Raw genomic sequence first — 16,225 nt, 5'->3', positions numbered from 1 at the left:
TACTAAATAAGTGTGAGTTCGTCAGTTTTTTATCATAATTTTCTTACATGTAAGTATCAACATATAGTTTAGAATGACTGTGGAAATCCAGAGCCAATGTTTAAAGATTAAAAATGATGACCCTTTTCAGTTCTTAAATATAAGAGCACTTGAGTAAATGATAGATGCATGATATGTAGTAGGTGATGCTATCTTGATTAACACATCGATTGATTGAGATGTCTCCACTTTGTAGAGGTTCTGTTCCTCAAACTCTTTAGAAAGTAAATAAGCACCGTTACATTCAGAATAATTATTCTTATCTCTAAGGCTTTGAGATTCTTTTTCATCCTTTTTGAGCGGTGGAGTGACATGTATGCATATTTCCCCACATACAAGGGTGTGGATGAAATCATGGGCAACATGTGTTTAGAGTAGTTAACAAATACGTCCATAATTGCTAGCACACAAGCCATATGAAGATAATTAGATTTTATTTGTAATCACCTACTTTCATGATGTAGAATTCTCTTAGAATCTGATATGAACTGGTTTTTGTATCTTTTTGCATTTTTTTTTACATGGCCTTGTATTTATAAAAAAATCAAAGTATGGGCAGCTACATGAGCATAATATATCCAATCTAAATATTTAGTGAGTTAGTTATAAACAACTAAGGATAAAAGACAATTGGTGACACCTTCCTTATCTTTTATTGTATATATTGTTCCTTCTCTTTGATGAATGAAAGTATTTCAGTTTTTGTTGAAAGAAAATTTACGGAGCTGACAGACAAGGGGATTAACAAAGCAGGGATATTCGTTGGTAAGGTTTATCATTAATTCATTACAACGTAACGGGGAGTAATTCCAATGGAAGAGCCTCATCGGTATTAGGTAGGAGCCAGATATGAAGACAAAGAAGTGTGACCTTTTTATCACAAATTAATAGTTTTCCAAAAAAGAAACAATAAGTTATTTTGAGGTATTACAAAAGAATAGAACCTCACACAACGTAATTTTAATTTTAATTTCTTTTCTTATCAACTATAACATGCACGTGAAAGCATATTACATGAACAAATACAAGCTACAACAAAAAGAAAAAATAATTACGCCATCCAGACATAGCCACAAGGCTTGTCTTGTTCGTGATCGAGCCAAGGAGTGTGACAAAAGTGAGCTTGTTCTTGTTCAATCCGCCAATTTATCTAGCAGTTGATTCCACATTGTTCAGAATCAGGACCGGTGACTCGGGTCGTAAACGGGTCGATCCGGACCCATAACAAAGAGAAGATGGAGGCAAGTAGAATGGACCAGACCACAACAATGGTTGGCGTCCGGTTCTGCCTTCCCATGAGACCTTTGAGGAAAGGGTAGAGATGGATGATCACCCAGAATGCGAAGAAGAGCTTACCAAAGAGTGGGCCCCACGACTGGTAACCACTGTTGATGGCGTAGGAGACGCCGGCGACTACTCCGACCAGGTTTATGATGAGAAGGGTGGTGGGCGGGATGAGGAGGGTGGTCCATTTGAACATGTAGAGTTCAGCAAAGTCGCCTTCTTCATCTGATGCTTTAGATGTGACGGTGAAGTTGGTGTCAATTCCGGCGAGTACTTTGAGCAACCCTTGGAACACGGCGAAGAGATGGGCGGAGACACCACCGATAACCCAAAACTGTTCATTCCTCCACCACTCATCGATTCCAACACCACTCCACCTCATCTCCAGGATACCAGTTGCAAAAATGGAAAGAAAGAGGGAGATAAACCATATACTTGCAATGTTGCTAATCTGCAACCAAAGCAGAATGAGTTATTAGTATTAGCATATGGATCTTTACAAGGAGGAATTCATTTTTGTTTTGTCCATTTGTTTTCATCCTCTCTAATAAGCATATGAGTTGTGTTTTTTCAACTTTTCATGCCAAGTCAAGTCTATTATTCATTGGCAAAGTGAATTAAGATATCCCACCCACGGCAATCAGTTGGTAAAGAAAGAAGGGGGGAAACTATGATCATCAAGACACATGCTGAATCAAAATTACGGAGAAAAAACAAACCTGTGGGATAATGAACTTATTTGTGAGGAGACAGATGGCTGGCAAGGTACAATACATGAGGAGGGGAATGGAAGTGATGGGGTAGATTGTGGTGTTCACATAAGCGAACCTCTCAAGCCACTTGAGCCTTCCACTATAACCATACCAAATGGGGCAGTGTCTACTTAGAAGAATTTCCACAGAACCCAGAGCCCATCGAAGCACTTGATTCAGACGATCTGAAAGATTGATAGGAGCAGAACCTTTAAACGCTGGCAGCTTGGGCATGCAGTAAACAGACCGCCATCCTCGCGCATGCATCTTAAATCCAGTGAGAATATCTTCTGTGACAGAACCATAGATCCATCCTATCTGTATAAAAGAAGACAAATAATGATCTTCAGAAAATTATTCTATAACTACTATAACAACAATCTTATCCCACTAGATGAAATCGGCTCCATGGATCACATTACATCACTTAGTTCTATCAAACGACAACTCTTCAGGTATATTGTTCACTAATTATCTTCCGATGATTAATATATAACTGCATTATATAATTTAAATAAAGCATCAGCCTGAGGCTAGGCTTCCCAACCTTAATCACTTCCTTAGTTCAATTTGAACAAAGGCCAATGGATTCAACAACTAGCTCAATTTTTAAAGAATTTACTTGGATGCTGAAATTGACGTGATTGCGTTCTCATGTATAAAACAATGAGTGATATCTTCCCTATTTTACATACGTTTCAAAACATTGGGGGGTGAGCCTTTGGCTCAGCGGCTCGCATGTTTTTCCTACCAGTAGGAGGTTGGAAATTCGAACCTCCTCACTGTATAGTATGTGTGCATGTTTTTAAATAGCATGTGTAGCCAAGAAAAAACTAATCTATTGGAGATAATTTTTTCTGTGGAATTGGAGCAATAAGAAAGAAAAATAGAATTTAACATAAGAAAACACCATACCTCAGTTCCCCATTCTGACTTGTCCTCGTAACCACAACTAATAACATGAATAGCCTCCTTAAGAAGAGTTTCTGGGGTAGCAGACTGGGGAACACCACCATTCTCCATAAGTGTAGATGCAACAAAAACAGCAGACTGACCAAACCTTTTCTCAAGGCTCATTTGTGACATAAGTAGTGTCTTCTCATCATCAAATCCAGAACCTGAATATAAAATTGCACATATAAGAGGTAACGTTTAAGTAAATGAAATCAACTGAAAGAAATCAATGCAACATATGCATTAGGAGCTTGAAAGGTACATAGTAACCAGGAGAAAAATGAACTACGAGGTATACCTTCAACTCCTTCTTCTATATCTTCTAGGTTGAAGATGGGCACAGTTGGGTCAACATTTTTGCCAGGTTTTTTCTTGTCTGAGCCTTTCTTGCTAGATTTAGACTTCTTCTTTCGATTTCCACCACAGAGAGAAGACAATCCCAAGTTTCTTATGCTTGGGTTTAACAGGAGGTTCATAACCATACAAGGCTGTTCTATTGAAGACACATCCAGTACCGACATACACAGGTCCTTGAATGCCATCCAAACCTCTCAAGTTTATCTGTCATCCATGAAGAAATGAAAAAGAAAACTAAGTATAACAAAGAAGTTAAATCACAGCCAATATATGAAAAGCACAATAGTGATGCATGCCACATGAATTCAAACCAAGGAACGAGACGCTTGACATTAGAAAAAAAATGGCTGGATATGAAATTGTGTGATACTTACATCAAAGAAAACAGTGTTACGATTGGCATATCGATCATTCCTATCAATACCATCAAACCTTTGAGGGAACTGAACATAGCAAACATTTTTCCCAAGGTTGGGATCCATCATAAAACACATAGCTTCCCTCAAGGCCTTGCTGTTGTTTATGTAGTGATCACAATCAAGATTCAATAAGAAAGGCCCATTAGTAAGGACAGCTGATACACGAACCTGCAACAGTTATAATGTTTTCCTAAGGTTAGAAAAGAATTTGATGGGAGAAAATAAATTTCCTTGCATTCTACTGTTAACATGACTCACCAGCGCATTCATGGCACCGGCCTTCTTGTGATGCTGGAAACCTGGACGCTTTTCACGAGAAACATATACTAAGCGTGGTAGCTCATTACCGTCAGTGTCAAGTCCTCCACTTTGGCCCAAAAACACCTGGAAATACGGGATGCAATCTTAGTCGTTAAATGAAATGAAAACCTGCACTTATATTGCATTGCAATTAAGGCTTCTTCTTGTTATTGTTGCTGTTATTTTACATTGCAACTAAAATCATATGAATTCACCACATATGACATTCCCATACATAATCAACTGAATAAACAAACAAAAATACCGTCTAAAATTAACAGACAAGCACATGGTTTCATCACTAAAACATGCAGTACATCTAGCAGGTGAAATACAACAGCTCGTAGCAAGTCATCTAAACTATGAGAAATCACCCAAACCAAAATAAAGAAACTACCTGGATCATTCCCGGATGGTCTCTAGTGTTGTTTCCAGGCCATGGAGTGCCATCTTGCATTACCCATCCTTCTTCAGGAACTTTCTGTGCCTTTGCAACAAGTCCATTAACACGGACTTTGAATTCTTCATAGTCTCTCTGTGAAGGAAGGCAAGGCAGAAGCTAAATAGATGTCCTTGAGGAACTTTAGCACAAGCTAGTCGCAAGCGTGTAAAAACCAAACTTTTACCTTCATGGCTCTTCGTTCTTTGACAAATGATGGATGAACCTTATCCTTCAAGTAGTCAACCTTCTGCGCGAAGTACCATTCTGGAGCCCGAGGTTCGATAGTGTACTTCTTGCAAAAAGGAACCCATTTCCTGGCAAACTCTGATGTCTCAGCTAGTGCTTCAAATGTCAACATAGCTGCACCATCATCAGATACATAGCAGGAGACCTTATCAACAGGGTAATCGACTGCAAGAATGGATAATACAGTATTGGCAGTCACGAGTGGGGGCTCCTTTAAAGGATCAACAGTACTAACAAAAATGTCAACAGCTGCCAGTTGTGATGGTTCTCCTTCCCGTTCGTACCTGTCACTCATGATTTGTATAAGGAAAAACATCAGATTGAGACTATAAGATACATGGAAGTATTCAGTGATCAATTGCTTAGATGAGGCAAGCGAAAAACATAATAATCTGAACATGACCCCACCTGAGTGAGAGCCTGTCAAGATATGTTTCGCGGTTCACAGGGAGCCACTTAGGGAACTGATCTAAAATCCAAGATATGGCAAACCATATCTCACATATGACCGATATCAACCACAATGCATATGCATTTTGTACAGGATTTGTTATTCGGTAATGCAAAAAAATACAGAGGATAACCAGCCGCAGAACAATGACCATGCGGTACGGGTTAATCCTAGATGATGGAATAGAAACCTTCCTTGAGAGTGGTTGTCGAGCTTCATCATTCCTAAAACACAAAAAGATAGATTAAATAGTCTTTTCACGCACAGTGATCTGGAGACCAGATATGATTTGAATCATTAATAAAAATCAGTAAATTTGAAATTCAAAATACAAGATGTTCAAAGCAGCCAATTTCTAACAAGTACCAACAGACCAACAAGTAAAGCGAAAGAAGCTAAAAACAGAAGTAGAGCAGCAGTTTTGTTATGGTTTGTTGAAGAGAGCACTCACAACAAGGAATCATCCATGAGCACATCAGTGCTGGCATCGATATCTCCTGCTCCTCTTTCAGAAGTAGCCTGGCCAGTGCTCATTGGAACAGCATTCTTTTCCTGCTTCATCTTCCAGCCATCAACCCTCTCTTTCCATGCTACATTACCCATTCCTGCATCCATGCCCCTAATATTTGCTGCATGAGGAATACAGCCAACTACCTTAAATCACTTTAAGATAGCCACACAGAAACATAACAAGGTATAGACAACCAACGAAATGTGCACAAGGATTAAGGGTACAGAAGGAAAGAGAGAAACGCACGTGATTGATTAATATCAGATGAATATGTCAGATTATGGATCCGTTTGCCACCACCAATTCCAGGAGATGCCATTGAGAGCCTCTCAGGTGAGGCAGCTGATAATTCTCCAGAGACCTGAAATTGAATTCAAATCCCACTTATCGATACTGAAGGAGAATGTGCAACGTTTTCGGGCAGAAGAGTTTGGAAGGAAAACTATTATTTGCCAAGCTGATTAAATTACCTCTTGTCCACTGGTTAGCAAAGGAATGTGGTTGTGAGGAACCTCCTTATCATACTTTGGAGCAGCAACCTCCTCTGACTGTCCATGCTTCATGTGCCAGCTTAACATGCGCTCCGATATCTTCTTTTGGCTTTGGCCCTCTGACTCATAGTCACTAGCACCATCAGCAGCAGCAACATCCTCTTCTCTATCTCCTACAACAGCAGGACTTCCTGGAACCAATTCAACAGGCAGTGGTAAGTAGAGTCACATAATAGTACACCCTCTGATTCAAAATATAAACAGTTTTTGAGAAAAATCTGCATGCCAATAAAGTTCTTATTTCCAAAAAAATGTATATTGTTTTCCTTTTTTACCCTTAATCCCAATTACCAATGCACTCTATGATGAGTGAGAGATACATTTACACAAAAATTTAGGTTAATAAATATAGGGATAAATTGGAAAAAAATTTTGACATATACTAGGTTACTAATATTTCGTACTAAGTTTAGCTAAAGAAAAAAGCTTATATTTTGGACCCGAGGGAGCAGCTTTTTAAAATATTCACCGCACATGACCAAGTGAAACAGCAGGTGTGACTTCATGAAATACATGTTGTATGCATGAGTAAATTGTATCTAACAAGTAACAGTAAGAACTAAATGAAAAACCAGGTGGCAATTGAGAGGGCAAAAATTCTGAAAGCATACATTAATCTAATTATTTATGATTTGGTTTTGCAGCATGCACTATATGCACAGACATTCCCACTTTCCCGGGAATAAGTTAACCACTGGTAAGAATGAAGGAAAGGGAATTCCTTTCCTTTTCTTCAGTCTTTTACTAAGTTTACTACCTTGTAATCATTATTCAATAGTTCACATTCTTTTTTATAGCTTTCGTAAGGTAGGGCCATGAAAGATATTTTTAATTTTCAAAATTAATTTTTTCAATTATTCAATAGCTTTTTTCCTCTGTTGGGAGACTATTTCTTATTGAATTGATAGTAACATATTCTGCCATCACAGTCTCTCCCCTTTTCTCCCTGTGATCTCTCTTATTCTCCGTCCCCCTCTTTCCCCTTTGCCTATATCAGATATGTTCTAAAATGAGAACCTTAAATCTTTCTAATTTGGTTCAGAGAAAAGAGGTCAATTCCCTGCCAATAAACTTCACATTATTTTTCGAATTAGAACCATGATAAGCTATTGTGGTTTGCAATTTGCATTATAAGAATGAAGAAACATTCAAATTTGATGAAAGAGAGACATGAATTGCAACAGTTAGTTTACCTTTGTGCCTCTTGTATCTGGTTTTGCACTGAGGACAAGACTGATTCCCATCCTTCCTTTCGTACTCATAGCATGGCCTGCATACAGGAAAACCACAAACATCGCATGCAATGAATGGCTCACCATCCAGAGTCTTCCCAACATTATCACCACAGATCTGGCAGACTTGGCCACCCAACACTGTCATAGGCTTTCCCTAAGTATTAGAAATGATATAGCCAAAAAAGGAAAGTTAGAAAACAAAGCATTACCAATGTGATCATGTGTTCTTATACATAATGAACAGAAATCAGAGACAAGCAAGAATGACAGAGATATTTCTGGAAGCCAATGAAAGTTGAAAGGAAGAAGCATAGTTGCAAATCTGATGCATTCACCGTAAGGTTCTCAGATGAAAATATAACAGTGGATCACTTTTATGCAGTTCAGTATCACATAATTATGTCTTTCCAGAAAAGGAAAACTTTTATGTGTCATGTTTATAAAAGAAAACATGGTAATAAAAAGCTAAAGAACCTTGCATGGTCCAAATTGAAATACTAATAAAACTCACCCCAGCTTCCCCTTCTGACTCCATACCGCTAACTTAATCCGCTAGAAGGCAATAAGGAATCAAACAATTGCTCAACTCAACAAGAGTCGCACATCACTAAATATGGACAATCTTCTGAAGCAGCTTGTTTTTACTGTTGAAACGAGCACTTGGATCTGCATTGGACACCAGAGGACAAGACCATAAATCAGCTTTACAGCTTCCAAGAACCATTTCCAAAAGTCAACAAGATTGAAATGCCTGAGATTTCTCAATTTTCAGCTTTATGTTCAGAAGATTTCATACAAAAACCGAGAGCTAGATTTTTAAACTGTGAAATGTCCCTTATATAGGATGGAGGCAACACTGCTGTGTCCTGAGCTACGGCAATAAAAAAAAATGGTTCTACGCCTTTAAGTTATCGCAAGATCAATAAGCATTAAACAAAAAGTCTACTTCAGAAACAACGTTCAGCACTATCAAAAAATAAATCCGATATTCATTTTCTCAACTTTTGCAGCAACCAAACAGACCAATATTAATCGACATTTACCTCAACACCAGCGATCTACGCCGCCAATGACCAGCAAAACAGATCGAGCACTCGAATTCCAAACAAACTGATCAAAATCCACCAAATGAACTCGCACTTGACGATCACAAAGACAGAGATAGAAAGTGGAAGCAGAACAATAAATTAAGCAATACTCAACAAGAATCCAGAAACAGAGAATCAGAATGCAATAAGAAGAGATCGAGTTGACTGAAAGAGAAGTGAAACAATATAGAGAGATCAAGAGAGAGAAGGACGGCTTTCTCTCTCTTTTCTCTCTTCTCTCTCAAAGGTTGGAGACTTGGGCGGGTGAATGGCTAGCTGGAAATATATAGATAAAATAAGAGGAAATCACTTAACGAAGACGAAAGGGACAATGCAACTACAAAGCTTAGACTCCGACACCACCGACAGTTAAGAATAGAGTACACAGTGAGCTGAATTCAAACAGATCTCGTAACGTAACTGTTGGATAATGAAAATCAGATCTCATCATAACTTCAATCATTTTTATTCCCCTCAAAGTTGCTTTCACCAAAAGCTCCCCTATGGCTATGCCTCCCTCCAAAACCCAAACACACATTTATAGGGTGAGAATTACACACAATTTGTTAAAATTTGACAGATTCTATTTAGTGAAATCATACAAACATAGTTGTTAAAATTCTACAAATTTAAGGTTTTTATATTTTCAGTTTATAAAATCATATCAATTTATTCATAAATTTAGACTAAATACAAATTTGATTAAACTTGTTAATTTACCTTTGAATTTACCATTTTTATGCTTTTAACTTATAAAATTGTGTCAACTAATTCATAAATTCAGACTAAATATAAGCTTGGTTAAACTTGTTAAGCTCGTCATTTTTTTTAGAGTTGAGCGAGTTAATTATATACTATAAAGAATTCAATTTATAAAAGTTATAAGACCTAGTTCAAAGAAAAAAATTAAATGCAAAAAGTAATATTAATAAAAAAGAAAACAAGAATACCAAAAATAAGTTTCCCTAATTTAAAATTTTTTATATCTTGTATATGATAATTTAGCAATGTATATGACTTTAATTTCAATAATATGTATTTTTAATATATTTAAATCTAATTATAATAATATTTTAATGATTATTTGTTAATAGAGGTAAACTCTTATGAGTTTACGATTCGAGTTTGCGGCACAAGTTTATATTATTATTACAAGTTTATTTAAACTCGCGAGTTAAACAGCCTTACATACAAATTTTCACTTCACTTCAAAATAAAGGGATATAAGGTTTTTTAATTTTAACTTGAAAAATGAAAATCATAACATAGAACATAGGTAATTATTTCACAATTCTAGAAAAAGAATTAGTTATCTTTTACAAAAATTGTATGTTTTTTCCAATTCTTTATTTAAGTGCAGTAACAATGACAATTGAAAGTTTAGTAGACATTTAAAAATAATAAATTAAATAGGATATAGTTGGAAAAAAATTATCAAAACCTTTTTTTTTTGCCAGAAAAGATGATACTATAAAATATTCAATATCCCATAAAATGTCTACATTAGTCCCAGCACAATTTCTATAAAATGCCTTATATTATCGGGGTAAGTCATTAATCTTTTCCTCTAATTTACTTTTTTCCTCTAATTTACTTTTTTCTACGATTAAAATTGAGAGTTAATTCAAATTATAAGAATTATGCAGCTTACTTTTAATAGAAGTATTAGTAGAAAGCAATAAATTTTGTTAACAAACTTAGATATTTAACCTACTTTTAGCGCGGAACCCTGATTTTTTTTTTTTTTTTACCATTAACGCGGTACCGTAGTTTCTATCAACTATCAAGTAAGGTATACATGACATATATTTTGGATTGGAAGGAGTGTCGATGAATTGTTTTTTTTTTTTTTCCTTTAAGAAAAACAAGTATTGATGAATCTTTGGATATATATAATACACACACACACACATATATAACTTCAACAAAATTTAAATTTTTTATAATTAAAATAAAATTATATAATTTGGAAATTATTTTTTAAAAAAGTGCATATATTTAGATAATAAAATATTTCAAAATAACATCTCTAGCTAGCAAAGTTGATCTCTACGGTAACTCATTAGTAATTGATTCCAAGTTTTTAGGAGTGAAATGTTTTTTTTTTTAAATAATCTAGGATTGGAATACTATTATTAAGAGGAAGAGTATGAAAGAATAGTTTTCATATAATCATCAACATATATCACTCATACATACATATATATTAATTGTATTACTATATTACTATGACTTATAGTTACGTGTTCTGGCTTCTGCTATGCTTTGTTTTGCTGCTGTCTCTTTAAGCTTTGCTGTTTCTTTGATTTCTACTGCTACTGTGGTGGCTTTTGCCGGTTTCTGTCGTCTGAAATACCTTTGGTCCCAGCAAAAAAAAAAAAAAAAGGATAATCACATTTGAGAATCATTTAAAAAAAATTATTCACAAACAAGAAATTAACAATAAATTTTATTTAAAAAAATAAGTCACATCTTCATTTTTAGAATAATATATTCCGTATTAGTTATTGTCTCTAAATAATTTTTTTCAATAATCCTTGATGTGATTCTTAAAAAAAAAAAAAGAAATTACATTCATAGAGTAGCTAGGAGTGACAATATGGCTCGCATTACATAAATCATCAAAACACATTACACTTTTATGGGAGAACCCATCCAAAAACTTAACAAAAAACTTATTTATAAACAATAATTAATATGAAATAAATTGTTGTTAAAATGAAAATAAGAATTTTTTTTTTCAAATGTAACTTGTTTTTAATCTTTAACTGCAAATAAATTTCTTACTAGATCTTTGGATATATGTGATTCTTCCTGCTTACATCTAGTTTTAATAAATTCAATAAAAAATTATATATTTTTATCAAATATTTATCTACTTAAATTAAATATAAATAATATTCCTATGCTTTACATATGTCTATATGTGCACCAACATATCTATGATCATTATTCTATCATCAATATCAATTGTTTAATATTCATACATAATACATAATTATACTATAAAGTTTATAATAATAATAATGAACATGGTTTATAAATACCTATAATTAATTAATGAAAATAGAATTGGTGATTAGGAGGAGTTTGGTGAATGGAAACAAGTGGGTTGACAAGTCAACAACAGCTGGAACAGAGACAGCGTTGCCCATAATAATTGCTGTTCTAAATTCTAATGCAGTTTGGATGAGAGCACCGACGACAAAGACATTTTCTTTACTTAAATGATTTATAATAAATACTTAAAAATACTTAATTAGCTTTATTTACGATACTTTTTTTTGTCATGTTTTTTACAATACTTTATCAGGGGTTTGGGCTTCAATAGACCAAACCCCTGGCGAGCAGATGAGCACAGAACGAGAACGCCTAAACTATCGTGTAATTAATTGCTTTGCATATTTGGCCAGAGATGGAGTGGGTGTTGTGGCCAAAGGAAAAAAAAAATATAAAGGCAATATATTAGAAGAAAAGATTCCTTTTCTTTTACTGTTCCTTCATTTTAATCGTGACAGAATTTAAAATATGGAAAGCTAATGATGACATATAGACTTTTTTTTTTTTGAATAAAGTATCGAATAGGTATGTTGGGCAAACTTTTTTAAATTTAATCTTTAATAAAATTATTATTCAGTCTTTAATCTCTCAAAATTATTTAGTCCCTTATGTATATCTGCTTTTCAATTGTTTATGAGAAATTAAATAAAAAATAAGAATATTTGAAAATTTTTAGAAACATTATTGAAACAGAGAATTTCACCCAGTTTGAGTAAATTTTATTCACTTTGTATGTGATAATGACATTGGTATTTAATATATCATTATATAGATCTCATGAGCGGGCGGCGGCATAAATTTTTGAAACTAATTTGCATGTAAATTTTAGATTTAGACTATTTCACTTTTTTTGTTTCTTTGGACCAACGATTTAGACTATTTCATATTAACAAACCCAAATTACACACGCACACACTGGCCAATTCTTCATTTCAATAGTATGACGATTTTTTTTGGCCAAAATAAGAGTCTGATCAGAAAAAAAAAACAATTACAAACATTAATAGCCAAAGTTAAAAAAAAAAAAACACTCAAGAAAACCTACACATACAATCTGACACACCAAAACACACAAGAAAAAACAACAACCAGTTTAACAAAAATAAAAAACAAGAACAACAAAAACCAACAAAAATAAAAAACCCAATAAAAAATTATCAACCAATTTTTTTTTTTTTTACAAAAGATACATTCCTATTAATATCATCACTATTCAATGTTTTAATATTGTCAAGAAGCATAATCCGAGCCAAAATAGATGGAGGTGACATCACCAAACCAATCGGTTTCATCTTCCTTTTAGCATCCACTGTAAGAAAATTCACAACTTTATTCTTATCCTTACAAACAAGAGACAAACAACAATTCTTCATATAAGGCCATAAACAACAAATATCATTGATAATGCCATTACTTTTCCAATCACAAGTAACAGCTATATCATAATAATAGTCTTATATAAGACCTTACAATCCCTTTCAACATAGATACTCACAATTTCAAGTTCTTTAGCAAGTAGTAGAGCCCTTTTTAAAGTTAAAATTTCAACTATCAAAGCTGAAGAACCTATCACTTTTTCACTTATATTAGTCATAAAGTTACCTAAATCATCTCTTCTAATAGTCCCAATACTACCATAATCTTTTATCTCATCAAAAGCCCCATCATAATTCAATTCAATCCCACCTTTATCAAGAAAACACTAAGGCAACTTCACTTTTTATTTACATCAACCTTTCTTACAAATTTAAAAGCTTGCACATTATTAATTTAACACAAAAGTCTGTCAACTAAAACATTCACCTCAATAGGATTAAATATTTTTACCTTCAAACACAAATCTACATCGAAGTTGAAATTTTGAATTCTTATCATACAAAAAAAAATTGAATTCTTAGTTGTATTCGATTTTTTTTTTAAATGGAAAGACTCATGAATTGAACATGCAAAACATAAGGTATCAAGTATTTTTTTTTCCCTTAATACTAAATCATTTGATATTCAATATCTAAATTTAAACCGTATTGAACTTGACTAGAGGAAGTCAAATTAATTATTTTTCTTACTTTGATGTAATATATTCATATAAATCTATTATATTATCCGCTAAAAAAAAATTCAATCATGCAAGGAGACAAAATATCATACTTTTTGGGGCTAACCATAGAGGACCAACTTAGGGTCACGATTGAAACATAAGCTAACAACATAATAAATATAGCACATGTTAGCCTGTCTTCATCTATATATGTTGAAGTTTGAACTCCTACTTGCTATAAAAGACTTGTCTTTTACTCTTGAAGGACACTGCGCAAATCAACATTGTGATGATATATACGTTGACTAATGGTTTTCATTAATTAACAACTTGAAATCACTTGAGAAAATTGAATCCATGACATCACACAAATTTGAAATCTTGTTAAATTGAGGATAAAATTTTTCATAAATTATAGACATATGTTTGTTCTTTTTTTTTTTAATGTGAAATGGAATTCTCTCAACAAAATGTAAAAACACTACATACTAAACAGCTAACACAAAGCAAAGTAAAATCCTAACGAAAAAACTAGCACAGTCCACCAAGACTAACTAAAGGGTGCATTGCAAATATAGTAGAATCAACAATCATATTATGGGCAAACTCAGCAAAAGATCAGCTATTATCTTCCCCATACATGAAATGAAAGTTAACTAACCAATTTTTTTGAGCAAAAGTCTAGTAGAATTAATAATGTTTTGAAAAGGATAGTAATTATGGTTGTCCCTTGTGATACTAGCAATGGCTTGTGCACTATTACAAAAGACATCCACAATCTTAAATTCATTTTGCCAGTAAAATTCAAGACCTTTGAAAATATCATAAATCTTTGCAACTATAGGTGGCACTCATCCCAACCTCTAGCTAAAACCTTGTATCCAAATGCCATTTTTGTCTTTTAATACACCACCTCAAGCACTTTGGCTATCCTTGAGCATAGATCCATCTATTTCCAACCTAATAGCTTGCATATTGTTTTCTTGTTGTTCCAGCCAATGTTGTTGGTGGTTTGACTTAGCAAGCTGATGTTGTAATCTTAAATTTGCAAGAATCTTGAATAGCACAAATTGTGGTTCCTCAACTTTCCATTGGCTATTACCTTGGAAACATAAGTTTACATCTATTCTTCCAGATTTCCCAGCAAAATGAAAGTAAAAAGAGTGGTTTATGGTACCACTTCAGTAAAGTTACTTTCCACTTGTTCATTCATATTCCACTTCAGCCATTCTCACTTGTTGAGATTGTTAAATTCATCCACTAGATCAGTCCACACCAATCTTCCCTACTTATGTTTAGCATGTTGGTGGTCTCAAAAGAGGTGTAAGGTATCTTCCATCTAATTACACCCAAAAGGGTAAGGGCTTGTAGTTGAGAGGCTTCTTTTGTTCTTGAAGGCCGTTGTATGAACTTTATAATGTGCGAACAGCCATAACAATGTCTTCATCTTTTTTAGTATAGATAGTCTCCAAATTTTCCTCCATAAAGGGTCTTTAGATTCCTCTATACCTACACAAAGAAAAGAATATCCGAATTTAACTAAATAAATGCCATCAGTGGAAAAGAGCCATATGTGTTTATCCTCTTTTCTCTCCTTACGGGAACTCTTGTACTGGTACTAAGGTCCACCATATGCATAGACAGCCATAGTATCATTTTGAACATATCTCGACAACCTAACGGTAAAACATAGTCTCTCACCTTCTCATTAACATCAATAAACTCCCTATCTGTCTCCATGAAGTCAATAAGTGGCCTCTTAAGAAGAGATCACCTATCAAACTAAAAGGAAGCTTGTTTTCCTATAATGAGATGTTTACCTAATCCTTGTAGGAAGGTATTCGATACTTTTGTCATACTTCTCCAAATAATAGAAGCCCCTACTTTATGATGCACATCCAACACATCTCCTTCCCTACATTTATATTTAGTTCTAAGCACTCAAACCCAAAAAGCATTTAGATTTGTAACCAAACCCCAACAAAGTTTCTAGATGAAGGCTTTGTTTTGAAGTTTAAGATTTTTAGACCCAAACCTCATTTCTCCTTATGTCTTTATAACACCTCCCAAGCTAAGAGATGAACCTTCTTTACTTCTTCCTTATCTCCCTAAATAAATCCCTACTAACTTTTTCAAGTTCATTGAGGACACTAGAAGGGAGAAGAATGGTTTGCATAAAATAATTAGGAAGAACAGAGATAACAGACTTGGTAAGGGTAGTTTTTCCTATAAAAGTAGGGCAGTTACTCTTCCAACCTGATAAGCGCCTCTTTACTTTGGCCAAAATGGGATTAAAAAGGCTATTTGTCACTCACTTATGAATCAGAGGAATTCCCCAATAGTTGCCCAAATCTCTCATTAGATCGACTACCAAATCTCTATTGAGCTCCAAAGCTCTGTTCAAGTGAACACTTTTAGACACAAAAATCTTAGTTTTTTCTTTATTCATCTTTTGTCTTGAAGCATCATAGAAAAAAGAAATACACCTATTCATGCAT

General features: G+C 34.1%; 1 protein-coding gene across 1 annotated transcript; it reads right to left on the bottom strand.

The window, feature by feature from the left end:
* Positions 1 to 889: 889 nt before the first annotated feature.
* Positions 890 to 8,975, bottom strand: LOC129313145 (cellulose synthase A catalytic subunit 3 [UDP-forming]-like). Its single transcript, XM_054956092.1, is given in 16 exon segments — positions 890 to 1,774; positions 2,043 to 2,393; positions 2,991 to 3,193; positions 3,328 to 3,464; positions 3,466 to 3,590; positions 3,761 to 3,973; positions 4,064 to 4,189; positions 4,503 to 4,640; positions 4,732 to 5,077; positions 5,202 to 5,468; positions 5,696 to 5,873; positions 6,002 to 6,116; positions 6,226 to 6,437; positions 7,500 to 7,695; positions 8,053 to 8,207; positions 8,585 to 8,975. Coding segments are annotated over 15 exon segments (3,216 nt in total). The 5' UTR covers positions 8,077 to 8,207; positions 8,585 to 8,975; the 3' UTR covers positions 890 to 1,189.
* Between the last annotated feature and the right edge of the window lie 7,250 nt (positions 8,976 to 16,225).

This window comes from Prosopis cineraria, unplaced genomic scaffold, assembly GCF_029017545.1.
Source record: "Prosopis cineraria cultivar Desert tree isolate PC_DT_omini unplaced genomic scaffold, ASM2901754v1 PC6, whole genome shotgun sequence".
NCBI lineage: Eukaryota > Viridiplantae > Streptophyta > Magnoliopsida > Fabales > Fabaceae > Prosopis > Prosopis cineraria.
The sequence above is the reverse complement of the archived record's forward strand: the minus strand, read 5'-3'. Positions and strand labels throughout refer to the sequence as shown.